This window comes from Antechinus flavipes, chromosome 1 (genome assembly GCF_016432865.1).
Source record: "Antechinus flavipes isolate AdamAnt ecotype Samford, QLD, Australia chromosome 1, AdamAnt_v2, whole genome shotgun sequence".
Taxonomy (NCBI): Eukaryota; Metazoa; Chordata; class Mammalia; order Dasyuromorphia; family Dasyuridae; genus Antechinus; species Antechinus flavipes.
In genome coordinates this window covers 681,071,802-681,093,668 of record NC_067398.1, presented here as the reverse complement: position 1 = coordinate 681,093,668, position 21,867 = coordinate 681,071,802, and the positions used below count along the sequence as shown (strand labels likewise).

The 21,867-nt window shown below is 37.2% G+C and overlaps 1 protein-coding gene across 2 annotated transcripts in view; it reads left to right on the top strand.

Annotated features, from left to right (window-relative positions):
* The window catches only part of GOLGA3 (golgin A3), a 41,264-nt gene extending 36,968 nt beyond the window's left edge, over nucleotides 1-4,296 (top strand). For both annotated transcript variants that reach the window (XM_051972574.1, XM_051972573.1), the window contains exon 24: nucleotides 275-4,296. In XM_051972574.1, coding sequence (XP_051828534.1) covers nucleotides 275-482 — 208 coding nt within the window. In that variant the 3' untranslated portion in view covers nucleotides 483-4,296. The remainder of the gene's footprint in view (nucleotides 1-274) is intronic.
* The last annotated feature ends 17,571 nt before the right edge of the window (nucleotides 4,297-21,867 follow it).

Genomic DNA, 21,867 nt, shown 5'->3' with positions numbered 1-21,867 from the left:
TTATTTCGTTTTTATCTAACTTTGGAAGTTTTTTTTTAAGTGATTAACTATATGGTCTGCCTCAAACTTTGTTACCATATGGGATGAAGTTTGAGAGCCCAGATTTATTTTCACCCATATCCAGTTCCTAAGGAAAGTTTTCTGTTAGCTTTAGAACCTAATATTTTAATTATTTTGCTAGAAAATTGTTATACCTCTTTCTGATATTCCTAGATAGTCTCCTTTTTGACAAAGTCAATATTTATTCCTTTGATATATTTCCTTTTCTCAAAAGGCAAGAAATGGATAGTCTTCAGCGCCAAATGGAAGAACACACAATCACGGTACATGAATCGATGTCTTCATGGACTCAGATGGAGGGCCACTTAATAGACCTGGCAGTGACCTGCCCTCCTGCTGCCTCTCGGGACCTTGAAAGCTCGGGCCATGACCAAGAGGAACAGAACTGCCCCGCCCACACCCAGCAAGTGCTGGAGCAGTGATCCCAGGCTACCCTCGGCTCCCTTCTTGTCTCTGAGTGGGGGGAGGACTCTTGTTGGATTACCCTTATTTATTTGACCGTTACTTGATGTTTTTCTGTGAGTTGCAGTTTTGAGTTCTCCTGCCTACGAGGGTACAGGAGTGTGAGGGCAGAGTACAGAGGTCAGTGCTGATTCCTGTGGCACAACCCTACTTCCTACCAAAGTAACTCCGACTGAGGGGTCTTGCCTCTGATATTTCTTCACAGGAGTCTGGGTCTGTCTTGAGGGATGCAAGGTCAGGGCAGAATTCTGAGAGATCCTCTTGGGTAACCTTCTTGAAAAAGAGATGTCAGAATTGTTGTCATCAGTGGAGACATCTGGCCTGGAGGGTGCTCGCCCCCTGCCTCCTTTTCCTTCTCAGCTCCATGGGAAACTTTATTTCCCTACAGAGAAGAAAACACTTATTTTGCACCTTTTACTTTATTTTTCAAATATGTTCATCCTATAGTTGGATGTCTATAAATAACAAAAATCATATAATTGTTACAAAATGTCTTTTTATAATTTAAAAATTATTTGGATTGTCTTTTTTGTTCTGTCTCTCTCATTGCCATGTTTGTCTGCTGTTAGAAAATCTTATACATAGAGTATTTAGGGAAGCTGACCAGTACAGGTAAGGCTTTTAGAGAAATAATTATTTTATTTTCGATATCTTTCAAACACAAAAATGCCTATATGAAAGGGTTTGGGATTTGTTTTGTTTTTTCATCACCTTTCTTTCTTGGCTGTTTGCAAAGCGCACAGAGCTTCGCTTTCAGGGGGGAACATCGGCACAGATGCAGCCTCCCCCACCCTGGCCGAAGCAACACAGTTCCTAACGGGGCGGGGGGTCCCAGTCACCAGCAGATCCCAAAGGACTCAGAGGATGAGGGAGTGCGTAGGAGGAAAGGAGAGACGAGCAAAGCCTGGCAATGAGTGGGCTGAGGTTTAGACCTCAGACTGAAAGCCGGTACAGCCATTGAGAGAAGCACCCTTCCTGCAGACTGGACTTTATGAACATGTTAGTTACAAAATTTGCAGGAAAAGGCTCCTTTCAGTTCTTTCCTGCACAGGAAGCAGTGTTTCCAGTGCAGATGAGTGGAAGAGAGTAAGGCACCAGGATCAGGGCAGCTTCTGGTCCTCTTCTTTCTCCGTGATTGCTCATGAAACCTAGAATTCCTTGATTTGCAAATCAGGCACTGGGGATGGGCCACACTTCACCCCCCTCACATCATTCCACCCAAACTGAACACCATTAGAAGGATGGATCTGGAGGCTAGCAGTTTATGAGCTTTGCATTTTGTTTTGTTTTATTCGCAAAGAAAAATCTAGAAAAAAATCTTGCAATAAGTAGTGGGAGATTTTTGTGTTTGTAAGCTTTAGGGGGAGGGAGGGAATAATCTGTAAATGGCGCTCTCAGATACCCATTATGTGAAGTAACTGGCCTGAAAATGATGTTATGAAGTGTTACTGATCAGTCCAGCTATGCTCATGTTTACGCTATATATGACAGAAGCTTAATTACTCTCATGAAGAAAACATTATGGGATTCTTCAGCCGTTTCTTGTGTTCTTGAAACTGCCTCTTGAACTATGTGGCAAGAGGAAATAAAAATACCCTATTGTTAGTTGATAAGGTTAAAATAACATTAATGTTAAATACACTTAGTGACGTTAAAAAAAATACTCCCATCAAGTGTTGCCATTTCTAAAGAATTGTCATTTGTGCAAAGGTGATCCTTGCTGCCAGACTGGAAAATCATCCTTCCCAACAGATGCAAGCCCAGCGGCTCCCTTGCTAGTCTCCTGTGACTCAGCTTTTTACACACGTCTCTCCCCCAGGCCGTGTGGGGTTTGCTTTCTCTGGCAAGGTGTGTTCAGGATTCACTTTTCCACAAAGGAAGAGAAGCTTGGTTACTTGTGTTAGTCAGGTGAAGTCAAACTTCTTTTTTTTCCTGCATTTTCCCTTTTCTGCTCTTGGTTACTTCCCGCATTCATTCCTTTCTCACTCCCTCCCACTCCCGCCCTAAGAAACAGGGTAATTTACTTGACTCCGCTGGTCCCAAAGCCCCAGCTAGTCCCCTCTCTTCTGGCTACAGGAGAATTCAAGAGTCGAGTGTTTTCGCTCTGAACAGGATTCTCTCGGCTCAGGACCTGCTGCTGGAGTGGGGAGGGAGCGGTCGGGGGAGCTCAGGATTGTGCTTGGCTCCTTCTGTTTCCTACCCTTCCAGTTGCCGGACATCAGCCCTTGTCCCTCTCTCCCTTTCTTCCCTGGTACTTGGGACATCCCAGGTTGGGGAAATATGTCTGAGGTCTCTCAATGTCCCCTGCCATTATGTTTCCCCAAGAAGTCACTTTACAGAGGAAAACTGGTGCCTCCATAACCCGGGAGATAATCTCCAAGTTGCCTACTTTGGAGTCGCGCGGGGGTCTCTTTGCTGTGAGGGACTCTGCTTCCTGTCGCTGTCTCACTGTCCTACCTCCCCCAGCCAGGGTCTAGGGAAGAAAGGTCGCTGTCATCCGCTCTTTCTTCAGAACCGTAGTTTCAAAATTGACTCGTGAGTCCACACATGGAAAGAGAGCAGGGATGATTGCTTTATAAAGCAGAGACTCCACTTGCAGCGTTCTTGTCAACGTCTGTAATGAATGTGGTGTCCGGTGCCGAAGGGAAAGTTCATACTCCGTGGAGTCATTCCTGAGTCTTCCAGTTTATTCCCAGATGTTTTGTGCAACCTGGTTGTCGTTATACCTTCTTTGGTACACAACATCTCCAAGAAATACTGTGGATCTTATAGATTCATGAAACTTTTCTTCCCTCTGGAGGATGTGACAGCTGATTTTTATCTTGTCATAGGATGCAAAAATGGCTGTTACTATGGTTGGTATAGATTAGGTCCAAATTGTAAAGAGGTCCCCAAGGTGCGTGTTGAGCGGTATGGTTGGGCAGTGCTTTGTGAAGCTTGCCATGTTGTTCGACTGACAGTATCCATTTTCTGTACAGGTGAAGTTTCCCTGTATAAGAATTAGTGATTCAGATGGTAGACCTATAGAGCTGGTGTGGGTATGTGTGGACACTTTGAGTGCTAAAAGAAATGACTTGGATAGATGTCATGGAAAGAAACCATCTGGTTTTTAAAAAGAGATGCCCTGGAGCCTCACTTTAACCAGAACTCATATGGCAGAAAAATGGGTGTAGACCCAAGGGTCTCGTGCCTTCCTTATCCAAGGCAGGATTGTGAGTGGAGGTATCAGAAGCACTGTGTTATATACCATAGTCTCACCTCAACTATGGTCCCACAGTAGGGGCCCAAAGATAGTAATACAGGGAGGCTCTAGTATTAATGGTTTTCAGTTATCTAATCAGATATTCATTAGCTAATCAAAATAAGATTCACATACATGCAAAAAAATTTATTCATGCATACAAATTTGTTCATCAGGTTGGGGCTCTTTTTTGGTGGAATAATTTGAGGAAAATGTGATACCATGTACAATGAATGATTATCTTCTACAGCATGTTAATTAAAAAAGGTTTAAGTGTGCATAGGAATTCCTAAGTTTTGTGCAATAAACTATTTTTGGTAAAGGGTTTCATATTTATTTGGGGGGGATTCATGATAATATTTAATACAAGTTGTCTCTTATTGAGGTGTATGTTTTCCCCCACTCAAAAAAATTGTTAAATGCTCTATGGAAATTCATTGATTTCAATAACAAATTGCTGTCACTCTATCAGTTTTCAAAATGCTTTTAAGTCTAATTTTTTCTGTTCCATTTAAACGACTGAAGCAAAACAATCTTGTTCTTATTTATTTCGTCTGCAGCCCTTTGACTAGTTTTGATGATTTATACTTGCAACTGTATATAAAAAACAGGGATAAGAGACTGAGAATTCACAAGGATTCAGAAATATCACTGAACACATCCAAGATGGTAGAAGGAGGAGCAGTGGGTTCAAGTTCCCCAGAATCCTGTTGAGGATAGACCCATCCAGAATGGGAATGAGTTTTCCCCCAGGAGAAGTTGGATGACTCCCTCGTCAGGATGTTGTTGAGAGGAGTCTTGATCATAGAGTTTAGTGTCATCACAAGCCCATCTCAATTCTTGGATTCCATGATTTTGCATCTAGAATTAAACAATGTAAAAAGCATGTTCTTCAGGACTGGGCCCTCTAGTCTAGTCAAGCTAATGCCCTAATGGGGAAAAGGAGGTACATGAGCAACTGGTGTATCAGAAAAGATCCTAATCCAACATATGTTAAATGTGTAATTCTTTATGTTCCATATTTATCATGCTGCACAAGAAAAGTCAGATTTAAAAAAATGAGAAAAGCAAACACAACAAATGGTGAAAATACTATGATCCACATTTAGTCTTTTTCTGGATACATTAAATCCCATTTCTGTTACTACCTAGATCCCCATTAGTGTGTCATTCCATTTCTCTCCATCTTAGGTTCCCCATCTACAAAATAAGGAGGTTGGGCTTTATGGCCCCTGAGGGCCCTCCTAAGATCCTGCAATCTTCCTGGATGTCCCACAAACATCAAAAACTTGAGAGATCTTTCTCCAAAACCCATTTCCCTTCTGAAATCCTCTATTTTCATTGAAGGTACTTTAAAGCTTCCATCCCTTAGACCCACAAATTTGATATCCTCTGTTCTCTTTGACCATCCATATCCAATCAATCAGTGGCTAAATCTTGTCAGTTCTGCCTTCCAAACACCCCTCATATTCATCCCTTCCTCTCCACTCACATCCCTTCTCCCTTAGACCATTTTTTCCTCGATGGTCTACTTAGCTTTGTGTTGTCTCCTGCCCTATCCAACTTCACACAACTGCCCTAGAATCCTAAAGCCTGGATCTGCCCCAATCCCTACCCTAACTAAAGAGGTTCCTCCAGGGGACCTCCACTGCCTCTTAAGACAAAACCTGAACTCTTCCTTGAGTCCTTCACACGCTGCTGCCAGCTTATCCCTGGGCTTATTGCACATTGTTCTTCATCACCCTCTTAGGTTCCAGCCAAACTGGCTTCCTTGCTGTTCCCCTTGTGATAGTCCAAGGCAATTGAACAGACATTTGTTAAAAGCCTACCAAGTACAAAATACTCAGCTAAGCACTGGGGATACTAAGAAAAGCCAAAACATAGTCCCTGCCCTCAAGGAGCTCCCCCAATCTAAAGGGAGAGACTGTATACCAACAACAAAATGAGAACGAGATCCATCCAGGAAAAAAGGGAAACCATCAACAGCAAGAAGGTACTGCAGGTTCAAGTTCACTTTGTTTAAGGTCATTCCCAATTCCTTCAGCTATCAGTGCCCTCCCCCAAATCATTACGTATTAGTTCTGTGCATACATTCTCTGCTAATCTGTGAACATGGAATCCCCTTGCAGAATATCCATTTCTTGAGATACTGCTTCACTTTTGTTATCTATGGGCCCAGCTTCTGATACACAGGTGCTTAATAGATGTTTATTGTTGATTGGCTAAAGTTTTTTTTTTTTTGGTTTGGTTTGGTTTTTGATGAACATGCATGATTGCTCCCCAAATTTGAGTAGCTAGATGAAGGTCCAATCCATGATGAAAATGTCGTGTCCCCTTACTGCAAAATTAGTTACCTAGAGAAAAGACAGCTAGGGGATAGACTTACAATCGCAGATATTTGATTGTTGAAGAAAGATTAAACATCTGTACTTGGGGGCCATGCTGAATTAGGACCAATTGGGGAAAGAAAGAGAGGCAGAATTTGACTTGATGCATAGGAAAACAGAGATGAAATGGAATTTCTTCCTCATGCATCTTCAAGAAAGGAACTAGGATTGAATGGCCACTTGGTGGCAGAGTTCCATAGAGAATGTTATGTTTCAGGACAAGCATTTACTTGCCATGATCTTTTTAGCCTATGAAGCAAACTTGGTAGATGGGACCCATGGCATTGTATGGGTACAAAAGAGTCCATTTTGTTCAAAAGAATAACACTGTATTTTAAGAAAATGTACAGGACTGAAGTCAAGTCCACAAACTTTTATTATTAAGCAATCATCAGGTGCCAAACCCTGTGCTTAGAACAGGCATAGAACAGAATATAAGTCAAAAGTAAAACTCTCAAGAATCTTATATTCTGAATCATAAGGAAATATGTTTTTAAAATAAATGTACGTGTATAATCAGAAAATTTTTTTAAAAAGCTGTTTATTTTTAAAACATATGCATGGGTAATTTTTCAACATTGACCCTTGCAAAACCTGTGTTCTAATTTTCCCTCCCCTTCCTACACCCTCTTCCCTTAGATGGCAAGTAATCCAATATATGTTAAACATGTTAAAATATATGTTAAATCCAATATGTGTAAACATATTCATACAATTCTCTTGCTGCACAAGAAAAATCAGATCAAAAAGGAAAGAAAATGAGTAAGAAAACAAAATGCAAGTAAACAACATCAAATAGAATGAGAATGCTATGTTGTGGTCCACACTCAGTTCCCACTCTCTGGGTGTAGATGGCTCTCTCCATCACAAGACCATTGGAACTGGCTTGAATCATCTCATTGTTGGAACATTACGTTCATCAGAATTGATCATCATACAATCTTGCTGTTGCCATGTACGATGATCTCTGGTTCTGCTCTTTTTGGTGCCATTCTCGTGGCAGTGCCAAGAGTTGTGGGAATCCTCTCTTCGGTCAATTTGCAAACCCCAAAGTCTGTGGCAAAAAGGAAGTTTTATTTTTCACTAAGAAACTCTCTTAGCGGGCAAATCTCTTAATGAAAAAATTTGCAAAGAATGAGTTAACAGAAAACCATTTTATGAGCAGATCTTGGCAGCAGTTTGAGCTGATTATCAGACCAGGATCTCCCAATTGAAGGAAAATTACTTTGAATTTTTTTTTTTAATTTTCAGAATTTAGAGTTTCCTGAATGGGGATCTGGCTACCCAAAAGATCAATGGGTGACAAATGCGTGATTTGCCAGAGATTTCTAATTGAATGATGCTGCTTATCTTAGGAAAAAGGTTTGTCTGGAGTCTGGGAGACCCCAAATTTCCCTTCTTTTACAATCAAAGGGAACACAATTTTTACAGAGTTCACCCATGTCAATTTTGCCTTGCATCAGTTCATATAAGTTTCTCCAGGCCTTTCTGAAATCATCCTGCTGGTTGTTTCTTACAGAATAATAATATTCCATAACATTCATATACTATAATCTATTTAGCCATTCTCCAAATAATGGGCATCCACTCAGTTTCCAGTCAGAAAAAAATTTTTTTAAAGAATTTTATGTTTTAATTTGGGATGATAATACATAAAAGAAAGGAAGGGGGAATAGAGAAGGCAGTTCTTTTGGGGTGAGAAGTCTCCAAGGGAAGAGGAATCTTCCAGGTGAAGGAGGTAGTGGGGGGGAGAGGAAAAATTGGAACAAAAGGTTTAGCAATTGTCAATGCTATAAAATTACCCAGGCATATAACTTGTAAATAAAAAGCTATTAAAATTTTTTTAAAAAGAATATAGCTAGAATACTATACCCAAATTCATGTCTATGTTTTTTGTTTTATGTAGAAATAGCAATAATAAAATGTCTCAAATACTAAAAAAAAAAAAAAAAAAAAAAACAAGAGTTCTTAAGCTTTTTTGTGTGTCCTGGACCACTTTGACAGTCTTTGAATCATGCTTCTAAATGCATAAAGTAAAATACAAAGGATTACAAAGGAAATCAATTAAATTGAAATAGTATTTTATATAAACATTTATGTACATATGTATATATAAACATATACAAAGTCATATCCATATATACATATATTTAATCATGTTTTCAAATACATAAAATAAAATACAAAAGATTACAAAAGAAACTATGTCAAAATAGTTATATATGTTGTACACATACATATATGCACATGTATGTGAATGTGTACTTACATATATTAATGTGTGAGTGTGTATAATCATGTTCAGAGACTTCTGGTTAAGATAAAGTACAAAGATGAAATAATCTGAGTCTCAAACTGTGGTTTGAGGAAGCAGGATCAAGCAGTCTGGTGAGTAGGTCACAGGAGAGTCTGCTTGTTTTGGTCACTTACAGAAGAATAGAATCCCTTATTTCAATTCTAGGAAAGAGGGATGAGCTGATACTTGCAGCCACCAGTGGGAGCAAAGGGAACAAGAAAGTTTGGGGTGAAAATGATCTCGTTGAAGCTCAGGATGTAGAGGAGTCCCTGAGGTCACTAATAGACTAAGTCATGAGGCAGAAGTGTTTTGACTATACCTGGCTTTGGATTATAGAACATTGGAAGAATAAAGAAATCAAGCTCCCCATTTGGAACTCAGAAAACAATAGCAAAAACATCCTGAAATCTGGATTATTATCTCCTGTACCGGGGGAACAGAACCTAAGTCTAACATAAAGTTAAGCACCAAGAAAATAGGCTATTTAAAAATGAGTAGAAAAACTGTGGACCTACCGTGTTTCCCCGATAATAAGACCTATCCCAAAAATAAGCCCTCCCCTTACTGTGTAAGATTCCTCTAAAATAAGCCCTCCCCCCAAAATAAGCCCTATTGAGATTGCTACTGTAGTGAAGGTGATCCCCTGTGCTACACGCTATATTACGGTACCCTCTGTATGCACCGTTCCCCCCCCCCTTTTTCTTCCCCCCGCCCCAGTGAAATGCACGCCGCACTCCGAGCTGCATCCAATCAGAGCTGCAGCAGTGAGCGCATCATCCTGTTCTTCCCCAGTGATTTGCTTGCTGGCGCCATTGAGAGCAGTGCCGCGGAGGAGAGCTGAGGGAGGACAACATAAAAACCCGGTATGTAAGTGGGAGTGAGGGGGCATGATGGAGGATAAAAGGGGCATGATGGAGGATAAAAGAAGAACTCAGGGGGCATCATGGAGGATAGAAGGAACACTCAGGGAGCATTATTGAGGGGCATGATGGAGAGAAAAGAAGGACTGATGGTCATAATTTTATTATTCTGTCTGCACAGGTCACCTGTGTTTTGGCAATTCATTTGGATGGAAAGAAAGCCACACCTCTAATCATCAGTAAGGGCAAGAAAGATAAGATTGAACGTGTATCAGGCATTTACGTTCTTGAAACCAAAAAAGCCTGGTGTACACAAGCCGTTATAAGAAAGTGGGTTGATTTAATGCTGCCACTTGTTATGCGAGGTAACCAAAAAGGTCTGATAATCTGGGATTCAGCCAGCACTCACCGCGCTAAAGAAATGAAGAACTTCCTTGCAGAGAGAAGAATAGATCAAGTAATGATTCCTGCAGGAATGATTGCCTGTCTCCAGACCCTTGATATTGCAATAAACGAGCCATTCAAGGACCATTTGCGCATGGAAGTCAATGACTACATTGAAAATAGAATAGAAAGAAATCAGCGTGGAAACTTTGTGAAGCCCTGTCTGCAAGAAGTCATGACTCGGGTGAAGAAGTCATGGGATAAAATGACTGACAGCTGTGTCGCCAAGGCACTAGGAGCAGGTTACCTGGACAAGACATGTTCATTTAAAGAGAGCTATATTGCTGGACATGACAGACTGGGTCCACTTCCTCTGAAGGAAATAGAGGCGCAAGACATCCAGGACGGAATTCAGGGTATGGACACTTATGACGATGTTGTTGAAGAAGATGACATGATCATTATTGAATAAAGGTACTTTTTTTTTGTTCACATTTACCTGTTTATTAAAATTGCTGTCAATGTTCATTAAAATAAGCCCTCCCCTGAAAATAAGCCCTCTGGTGTTTTTCTGTCCAAAAAAAATTAAAACAGTATCTTATTATCGGGGAAACACAGTAACCATTGATAGCTACTATAGTAATAGAGTTCAAGGTTCAAACTAAAAAAGAGACAAAATAGCTTCTTGTAAACTTTAAAGAAAAATATAACATGGCCAGAAGCCCAAAAAGAGTTCTTAGAAGAGTTTTTAAAAGACTTTAAAAATTAAATAAAAAAGGTTGAGAAAAAATTGGGAAGGCGAAAGAGTGATGGAAGAAAATTATGAAAAGAAAACCAACCAATTGTAAAAAGATCCAAAAACATATGAAAAAACAACTCCTTAAAAATTAAAATTGAACAAGGGAAAGCTAATGACTTCATAAGACATCAAGAATAATAAAACAAAATCAAAAGAATAGAAAAGTAGAGGAGAATGTGAAATCTCATTAAAAAAGACAACTGACCTAAAAAATATATTAAGGAGAGATATGTAAGAAATGCTGGACTATCTGAAAGCTATGAACAAAAAAAGACACTATATTTTAAGAAGTTATTAAGGAAAATTGCTTTGAAGTTGTAAAGCTAGAAGGGAAAATAAAAATTGAAAAAAAAAATCCCACAGATTACTACCTGAAAGAAATGACAACATAAAAACTCATAGAAACATTATATCTCAGTTTCAAAGCTCCCGAGGTCAAGCGAAACTATTACAAGCTACTAGAAAGAAACAATTTAAATATTGTGGTATTATAATGGCTCACAAGATTTAGCAGCTTCTCCATTAAAAGACCAAAAGGCATGGAATATGATATTCTGAAAGCAGAGGATCCAGGTTTACAACTAAGATAACCTACCCAGCAAAATTGGTTGTAATCCTGCAAGGGAAAAAAATTAATACTTATTTAATTAAAGAACTTTCAGATATTCTGGAGGAAAAGACCAGAACTGAACAGAAAAATTGACTTACAAGAATCAGGAGAAATATAAGAAGGTAAATGTGAAAGACTAATTATGAGGGATTTAATAAAACTTTTACTTATATGGAAAAATGACATTTGTAACTCTTAAAAAATGTTATAATACTAGGGTAGTCTAAAAGAGTATGCATAAGGATTTTGTTAATAAAATTTCAAGAGACAAAGTTCCAGATACAAAAAAATCAATCTATTGATTATGCTATTTAATAATCAATAAATTGAGGTCAATGATCTCTCTCAACAATATTAGGTCTTTTTGGCAATTTGAAATCCAGGGTTTTCCTTCTGAGAGAGACCTCCATGACCATCAAAAAGCAACCCAGATTGGTGGATACTTAATGAAGAGGAAAGCTAAGAGCTCTCAATTCTTCCCAATTACTTCATTTTTGAAAGGGGGAGGTCAGTTGGAGAAAAAAGCCTGATGAAGGTTCAATTAAGAGAACAAAGTCACATGTGTAGCTAGTGGTAGCTCTGAAAAGTTCAATTTAATTTCTTTTTGGGGCTCAGAAAGGCTCATTCGCCCTTGGGAGAGACAGGAATGTGATGACATTCCTTAGTTGGAAGTGGCCTACTTGGTTCTTTCTATAAGCTAATATAAGAAATGGCTTTTTGAATAGAGAAGGGAACATGACATATTAACATTAATAATCCAATTATACAGCATTAAAATTAATTTTCCTCATTTCTTCTTTGATATCCTGAGAAATAGTTTCCTCAACGAATTAGACTGATCAGTGGCATTGACAGGAGCCACTGAGGACAGTCTCCTTTGGCAAAGATGCTTTATGAAGAATAAAGGCACATGGAGAAAGATTAAAAGGGAAAAATAACTCATTCTCACTGTCCATTTAATGAGAACTCAGATGTCTCCTGTAGCTGTTTGGTTTCTGAAAACATCTCCTACTACAATCATCTGGTCTTTTGGAAATTTCTCCCTCTTAGGCATTCTGGAATAGACGGGTTCCAAGTTAGCTTCTTCTAGCAGATTTGTTTCTCCAATTCAGGTCATTTGCAGAGATTCTCTTTTCTGTTAAAATCTCTTGCAAAATAGATCTCAATACAACTTAATTCAGCTATTTTAATTTTGCTTTGCCAATAACTAGGTCATGTCCTAAGAAGTAGTTCAAACCTTATAGCTCTAATAAGAACATCAAATAGGAACCTCTAGACCAGAGAATTTATATTTTTCTATATTCCATACTCCTATCCTTATCAAAACCAGGTTCCTGATTTAGAGACTGCAAATAATAGGCCAAAGGAAGGATATAAAAGAGAATTTATAAGGATCTGTTCTGTAGAATGAGCTCTTCTGTTTATGAATTTGATATTTACTAGTGTAATTATATAAGCTTATGTTAAAGAATACTTTAAAAATGGCATTAACTCCATCATCATTTAACTTCTGACCGTCATCTATTTCATTCTTCACCTTGGATTTAAATCCCAGAAAGGGAGAAATTTCATTTTAATGCCTATAAGTTTCTTGTGATTTAAGTTAGAACATTTATATGTTGATATATTCAGGGAATTCAAATAACAGCTGAAAAATGAGAATTTTTTTACAATTTGTTATTAGAAAAGCTCAAGGCTTTTGGAACACATTAGAAAAAATGTATATTTGACATGAAATTATCTTATTATTTTCCTCAAAAAATTTTCACTCTAGCTATTAAAAAGATATTTGTTGTAGCTATTTAATCTCGCTGTTCATTACTTTCATAGAAGGATGAGATGCTGCTAAGGATCTAGTCCTACACTTGAGCACACAGTTAACAAAACTTTCTAACTAGGTGACTTCTATACATAAATTCAATGGTCACACAAGTGAATTTACCTAAAAGAAGATTATTTTACTTCAATTGCAACAAAAAGATATAATGGGGTACATGAATAGATCCAGATGATATCAAATGAGTTGTATATAGTAAAATATGTTCATCTTTTAGCTCATGCTCCATACACAGGTGTTACATTAAATAATACATCTAAGCAATATTAATTTTTTTTTGGAAAATTGATTGTACTGAAATTCTTTTTTTTGTTGTTGTTTTTTATTAAATTTTTTTATTTAATAATTACTTTATATTGACACTCGTTTCTGTTCCGATTTTTTTTTCCCCTCCCTCCCTCCACCCCCTCCCCTAGATGGCAAGCAGTCCTTTATCTGTTGGATATGTTGCAGTATATCCTAGATACAATATATGTTTGCAGAACCGAACAGTTCTCTTGTTGCATAGGGAGAATTGGATTCAGAAGGTATAAATAACCCGGGAAGAAAAACAAAAATGCAGATAGTTCATATTCGTTTCCCAGTGTTCTTTCTTTGGGTGTAGCTGCTTTTGTCTGTCATTTATCAATTGAAACTCAGGTCTCTTTGTCAAAGAAATCCACTTCCATCAAAATATGTCCTCATACAATATCGTTGTCGAAGTGTATAATGATCTCCTGGTTCTGCTCATTTCACTTAGCATCAGTTCATGTAGGTCTCGCCAGTCCTCTCTGTATTCATCCTGCTGGTCATTTCTTACAGAACAATAATATTCCATAACATTCATATACCACAATTTACCCAGCCATTCTCCAATTGATGGGCATCCATTCATTTTCCAGTTTCTGGCCACTACAAACAGGGCTGCTACAAACATTTTGGCACATACAGGTCCCTTTCCCTTCTTTAGTATTTCTTTGGGATATAAGCCCAATAGAAACACTGCTGGATCAAAGGGTATGCACAGTTTGATAATTTTTTGGGCATAATTCCAGATTGCTCTCCAGAATGGTTGGATTCGTTCACAACTCCACCAACAATGCATTAGTGTACTGAAATTCTTAAACACAAAATAGAAAAGATTTCTGATCTCACCTCACTAAATAGCAAAATTACATCTTGGTACACAACTTCTTCACCATTGTCTAACTGTTCCTATATCATTCTGAAGGAATGAGATACTTCAGAGATTTAATCTCATATGTTACAATTCAAGCACCAATTTACTCTTATTTTGCTATAGAATGACAAGAAATTCAAGAGAAAATACTTGCCACTTAGAGAAATATGGATATTTAGTATTAATTTAAGAACTAATAGATTCAATATTTTAAAGACAAATTTCTACTGTTCTCTTGCCTAAAAAATGGAAATTTAATATTAAAGGAAGAAACAGGGACATGGTTAGAACAGCATCAAAATTGATCTCCCAGGTCCAAGTCCAAGGGCACAGAATGACTCAATACAAATATCTCAGGATAAAGCATCCTTCTCTCTATTTGATTCCAATTAAGAGTCACATTTCAGTTTGTGGCAAAGTTGCACTTCATTTGCAGGGTTCCAAGGCCAGACTCATCATTTAACCAGTTAGGGAACATTCCTGTTTAAAAGGAAGTAATATAATGGGAAAACTGAGTCAAGAAAAACTTTCTTTCAGCCATGCCTAAGTTGTCACTGATTTGTCACCTGTTCCCAGACTGCATTCCTTCTGGGCAGTTCATGACCTCCCTTTTGGATGGGGTATTATTTACTTCAGGACAATGCAGACAATCAAACCTGAAATCAAAACTCAAAGGAATATCAGATTACAGTCCCATGATATTTTACCTCAAAGATCAAATTTCATTAAACACAATTTAGGGCTAGAAATAACAATTTCTTTCACGGTATTGTAGCAGTAAGTTTATTAGGTCTTTAAAAATTTAGTCGACATCTTTTTCTATCTTTTTCTCCTAGAGTCTAAACTCATCCTCGTGTAAAAGCAATCAATAGAATAATTATAGTCTGTAATCTCATGCAGACAATGAACATAGTGTTCATTGGAGTTTATTCAAACACTTAGAAGAAGAATAACACTGGCCAATTGTTGTAAACTTCCAGACTAGGAAATATCCATCTCTTAAAATAGATTAACCTCTATAACAAAATAAAATCTCTAAGACTTGAATCTGGTAAGATTAAGCAGGTTAAAAATATAACTTCAGTATAGACCACTCCAGATATAACTTCATAATTCACAATAAAGTGTCCTAGACTATAAATAAAATTTTAAATTATTCCTCTCTCTTGTTAAGTAATGTTGTAGTGGAGGAAGGGATTCAGTTTTCTAAAAGAGACAATGCAAACTCTCTCATAGAACTGACCTTGCTCAGGCAGATTACCTGGCAGATTTACAAATAAGGAGATTTATACAATGTCTTTCTTCCTCTCTTATTTATAAAGTAAACAAGTGGTATTCTTCCCTTTTGAAAATGTGTGGGATTATATGACTCCTTCCAACAATGAGATGATTGATGCCAGCTCCAATGATATTGTGATCTGTTGTGACCTAGAGGTCACAACAACCAACATTTATTTATATAATGCTTGATATGTATAATATAAGGCAACGCCACATGCCAATCACTATATTACCAGAGTTTCTTACAAATGACCCTAAAAGGTGATTTTGACTATTAGATGTTTATTTAACTTCACTGGTAACCAACTAAGAAGTTAGGCAGTGTGTTGTAATGAATAGGAATACAAATTTATTTTTTCCCTCTTTATTATACCTAGTTCTGAACTAAAATTAAACTATTGTACTTTAAACTGAACATAGGGCTAAATCTCAAAGTATGTCAGTCTGCTGCTGGAGTTCAGCATTCAGCACTATTTCTTAGACCTAATTCCTTCAGACTTTTAGAATGGTTGGTAAGATCTCAGAATTCTTCAAGCCATTCTCCAAGTGATAAATGGTCAAAGGATATGAACAGACAATTTTTCAGATGGGGAAATCGAAACCATTTCTAGTCATATGGAAAGGTGCTCCAAATCACTATTGATCAGAGAAATGCAAATTAAGATGACTCTGAGGTATCATGACACACCTCTCAGATTGGCTAAGATAATAGAAAAATATTATGCTTAATGTTGGAGGGGATGTGGGAAAACTGGGACACTGATGCATTGTTGGTGGAGTTGTGAAGGAATCCAACCATTCTGGCGAGCGATTTGGAACTATGCCCAAAGGGCTATCAAACTGTGCATACCCTTTGATCCAGCAGTGTTTCCACTGGGCCTGTACCCCAAAGAGATCTTTTTTAAAATTTTATTATTATAATTTTTTAATAATTATAACTTTTTATTGACAGAACCCATGCCAGGGTAATTTTTTACATTATCCCTTGCACTCACTTCTGTTCCGACTTTTCCCTTCCCTCCCTCCACTCCCTCCCCGAGATGGCAAACAGTCCTATATATGTTAGATATGTCACGGTATATCCTAGATGCAATATATGTGTGTAGAACTGAACAGTTCTCTTGTTGCTCAGGAAGAATTGAATTCAGAAGGTAAAAATAACCCGGGAAGAAAAACAAAAATGTAAACAGTTTACATTCATTTCCCAGTGTTCTTTCTTTGGGTGTAGCTGCTTCTGTCCATCATTGATCAATTGAAACTGAGTTAGATCTCCCAAAGAGATCTTAAAAGAGGGAAAGGGACCCACATGTGCAAAAACGTTTGTGGCAGCCCTCTTTGTAGGGGCAAGAAACTGGAAACTGAGTGGATGCCTATCAATTGGAGAATGGTTGGGTAAATTGTGATATATGAATATTATGGAATATTATTGTTCTGTAAGAAATGATCAGCTGGATGATTTCAGAGAAGCCTGGAGAGACTTATATGAACTGATGCTAAGTGAAATGAGCAGAACTAATAGAACGTTGTACACGGCAAAATCAATATTATACAATGATCAATTCTGATGAACGTAGCTCTTTTCAACATTGAGGTGATTCAGGCCAGACTTGTAATGGAGAGAGCCATCTGCATCTTGAGAAAGGATTGTGGGGATTGAGTGTGGATCATAACATAATATTTTCACTCTTTTTGGTATTGTTTGCATTTTGTTTTCTTTCTAAGTTTTTTTCCCTTTTTGATCTGATTTTTCTTGTGCAGCATGATAATTGTGGAAATATATATAGAAGAATTATTCATGGTTAATATATATTGGATTATGTCATCTGGGGGAAGGGAAGGAAAAAATTTGGAACACAAGGTTTTGCAAATTTGAATGTTGAAAATTATTTTTATATATATGTTTTGAAAAAAACACAAAAAATAAGAAAGATCTTAGAATTCTTCCTTTTACAGATAACATTTTAAGGAGTCCTTGCTACACAAATCTTCACAGAAAACCATTATTGCTAATGTTTCTTAAGAGTTTTTTAATTGATCTTTTAAGAAGATTGACTTATTCTTCAAGCTATATGTGAAATGATTCATCAAATTCAAAGTGTGTGGGGTTTTTTTCTGGTTAACTTTGATTTATTATATTATATATTTATGTTTTCCTTTTTGAGCTTTATTGAAAATTTCAATATTAAAAAAAATTCTGTCTCCTGACAATTAAATCTATAAAACAAGAGCATCAAAATAGTCACTTTTTTAACAATATTTTTTTCTTTTTTTGCAATTATGTAAAACATTTCCATAATAGTCATTTTTTACAAGAAGAGTCAGATAAAAGAAAAAATTGAAAGTGAAAAACAGCATGCTTCAGTCAATATTTGTTCTTTCTTTGGAGGCAAACAGTATGTTTCATCATCAGTTCTTTGGGATTCTCTTGGATTGTTGTTTTGCTGAAAATTGCTAAGTTATTCACTTATCAAACCATATTGTTGTTATTGTGTACAATGTTCTTCTGGTTCTTCTCATTCTCATATGCATCAATTCATGTAAGTTTTTCCAGGTTTTTCTGAAATCATCCTGAAATCATCTAAAAACACAATAATATTCCATTACAATCATATATTCCAGCTGTTAGCCATTTCTAATTCTTAGCCATCATCAAAAAAAAACCCCAAAAAACAAGACAAAAAAACTTCCTGTTATAAATATTTTTATACTAATAGGTCCTTCCCCCCTGTTAGAGTTCAAATGTTGGAGTTTGTTCTTCTCAAAGCACAGCCGGTTTAGAGGCTTGGAGCCCTTCGGATGTCTCCAAATCCAAAGGTTCTGTCCTTCAGCCTCTGCCTCTGCTTTCTTCTGCCTCCAACCAAGACAGAGATGGAAGGTCTCTCTTATCTCCTTCTGGGGAGCCCAGCCACCAACTTGCTGCGGAGAGAGAGCTTCTGGCATAGCTCCACTGAAATCCGTGAAAGTGTTCTCTGCACCAGAGTCGTTCCTCTCGAGTCCAGCGCGATCAACCAGCCAAGAGGAAAAAATGTATTCTGCCATAGATCCCTCATCGCTGGCCTTTTATCTGCCTCTTCTGAGAGAATGGGATTATGGGTTTTCTCCCATAGTGCTCTCTGGCCCAATGAGCTTTAAGGGAGGTGTAGAAAGTGTACTTTGTGAAGCTAGCATACTTGTGGACTCCAGTGAGTAAAGGTGTGAACACAAGCCTTGTCTTAATTAGTTCTACTTAGTACCTTGTTTCAGGTTCTGGCCAAAACAACTTCTTGTAAGATTAGGTCAACTCTAATTACTTAGCAGTTAGTAAGGATTCCAACACCCCCCCCCCCTTTTTTTAATTGTCTTTTGGATATATAACTAGCAATGGTATTGCTGGATCCAAAGAATGACATTTTGCAGCCCTTTGGTCCTACTTCCAAATTGCTCTCCAGAATGGTTGGATCAGTTCACAACTCCACCAATAATGTATCAGTGTTGGGATCTTTACAAACTGTTAAGTCATTAGAGTTGATAGAGACAATAATTATCTAATTTAGCATGGTTCAGTATCATTGATTTAATCTTACAAAGAGATGTTTTGGGCCAGAACCTGAAACAAGCTACTAAGTAGAACTAATTGATACAATGCTTATGTTCACACCAGTACTCATTGGAGTTCACAAGTTTGGGAGATTCACAAAATAAACTTTGTAACTTTGTGAATTCACAATTCCTTTAGGTGTGCCTCCAGAAGGAGGAGTCAATCTTTGGGAAATCATATATAAAGAGGCTCTTAGCTTCGGGTTAGAGGGAGTTGAGCTGAATTAGATTGGAGAGGAGCACTCTGGTGCAGACACAGAGCACTCTGGGAGATTGAGAGCCAGAAGCCCTCTCTTGGAGGCAAGACAGCTTCAACCTGGAGCTGAATTGGAGGCTGAAGAAAGCAGAGGCAGAAGCAAAGGACAAAGCTCTTGGAACCAAGCAGAGAGATAGGCCTCTAAGAAAAACTAACTGGGCTATATTGGCAACAATAAAAGAGCTGAACTTTTATCACCTGGCTGCATTTGGGTAATTATTACTTTTGACTGAAACTAAGGCTGCCTCCAGAAAACTCCCCCAAGAAACTTGCTCCCAGAGAGAACCTTTATTTTAAAAGAAGAAAATCACCACATATCAGTATTCTAGTTTTCCCACATCTACCAGTTTTGTTTTGTTTTTATTTTTGGTCATATTAGCCACTCTGATAAGTTGAGATAGTATCTCAGAATTGTTTTAATTTGCATTTCTCTGATTAATAGTGATTTAGAATATTTTTTCATAGGACTATAGTTTTGGTTTCTTTGTCTGAAAACTGCCTATTCATATCTTTTGACCTTTTATCAATTGGGGAATGACTTGTATTTTTATAAATTTGACAGTTCTCTATATATTTGGGATTATCAGATTTATCAGATTTTCCCCAAGTTATGCTTTCCATATAATTTTGGTTGCATTAGTTTTGATTGTGCAAAAATTGTTAAATTTTATGTAAACAAAATCACCTATTTTACATTTTTTTAATCTCTATTTTCTTTGGTCCCAAATTCTTCCTTTATCCATAAATCTGATTAGATAAGCTAATCCATGCTCTCTTAATGTGCTTGTGGTATCACTCTTTATATATAAATCATATACTTACTTGGACCTTATTTTGATAGACCATGTAAAATGTTGGTCTATACCTACTTTTTATCATATTGTTTCCCAGTTTTCCTAGAAGTTTTTGTCAAATAATGGATTTTTGTTCCAAAGTTCTGGATTTTTCTTATACTGGGTTAATATGATCTTTTACAATAATATAATTTGTACCTAATCTGTTTCATTCATCTACCACTCTATTTCTTAGGCAGCACAAGATTAATTTGATAATTACTACTTTATGATACAGTTTGAGATCTAGTAAAGCTAGACTACCTTCTTTCAAAAATTGTTTTCATTGATCCCTTAATATCCTTTAGTTATTGCTCCTCCAGATGAATTTTGCTATCTTTTGTAGCTCTATCAAACAATTTTTTGGCAGTTTGATTGGTATTGAACGAGATGAGGTGAGATCTTTCAAGACAGTTGTGAAAATCGAGTAAAGCTTCATCTACTTCAGAGTTTGAGTAGGCCTGAAGGACTTTGAAGATTGAGTCAAGGGCGCACCTAAATCCCCTTCCTGCTATCCTTCCATCACATCAGTGTCTTCCTATTTCAGTCAAATATGGGCAACTATGTACTTATTGGTCAAGTTCAATTTCTTGTGTAGTTCCCGAGTTTAGAATGTAAGATCCTCAGCCAATAAGGAAGAGAATCTTTGCTTTGCTTTGCTTCTAGAGATCTCTCCAGCTTTTTTTTATTAAATGGTGACCCCTCACCATTTATGAACCACATAGTATGGTGCTGAATTAAGAGACTAATTTAGGTAGGATTGTCATTTTTATTATATGAACAATTTATATTTTTCCAATTATTTAGATCTGACTTTATTTGTATGAAAACTTTTATAGTTATATTCATATAGTTTCTGGGTTTGTTTTGGCAGGTACACTACCAAGTTTTTTATATTATCTACAGTTATTTTAAATGGAATTTCTTTCTCTATATCTTGCTTTTGGACTTATCGATAACATGTAGAAATGCTGAGGGTGGAGGGGAGAGAAGTCCTTGTATTTCTACTCTTAAGATATTTATTCCTAATTAGGTTGAGCTGAACCACACTCTAGATTCCTCACCCAGGAATTTTGCCTTATAGGGGAGTGGCTCAAGCTGGATCAAGGCCTTTGATATCTTTGCCCCCTTCCATTGGGATTCATGGCATGAAGGACAAAACAGCCAATATGAAGTGGTTTTCCTTGCTGGGATTGCTGAGGGTGGCTGGGATCTTGTGACCAGTCCTTGCTACTTTTTGTTACCTCCCCCATTCTCCTATTTCATGGGTCTCTTTGGTTGGAAAATCCACTGGACATCTCCCAGGGTGACAGGTTTGCTACCCTGTTTTCACCATTAAAGATTCTTTATTCTTCTAATCATGGCTTTGATTTATTTTAGGACTTTACATTATGTACAAAGCCACTATATATACGTTAGCTCACTTAAATTTCATAGTCTATGAAGTATCCATTATTATGAATACAGGCATTATTAATTATCCCCATTTTACAGATCCTCCATTGTACATATAATAGCTCATTTAAAATTCAGAGGTCTATGAAGCTTCAATTATTATTAATATAGACATTATTAATTATCCCCATTTTATGGATTCCGAGTCTCAGACATGTTGAATGAGTTCCTCTGAGTCACAAAGCAGGAGAGAGTCTGGACAAGATTTGCTCTCAGGTTTTTCTGATTGGAGGGAGGTATAGTATAGCCTTGATCTGATATTCAATATTGCTTCTATGAGGAGGTCAATATTGGTCATATATGTTTTTTCAATAGTATTTTATTTTTCAAAATACATGTACAGTTTTCAACATTCCCTGTTGATGAATAAT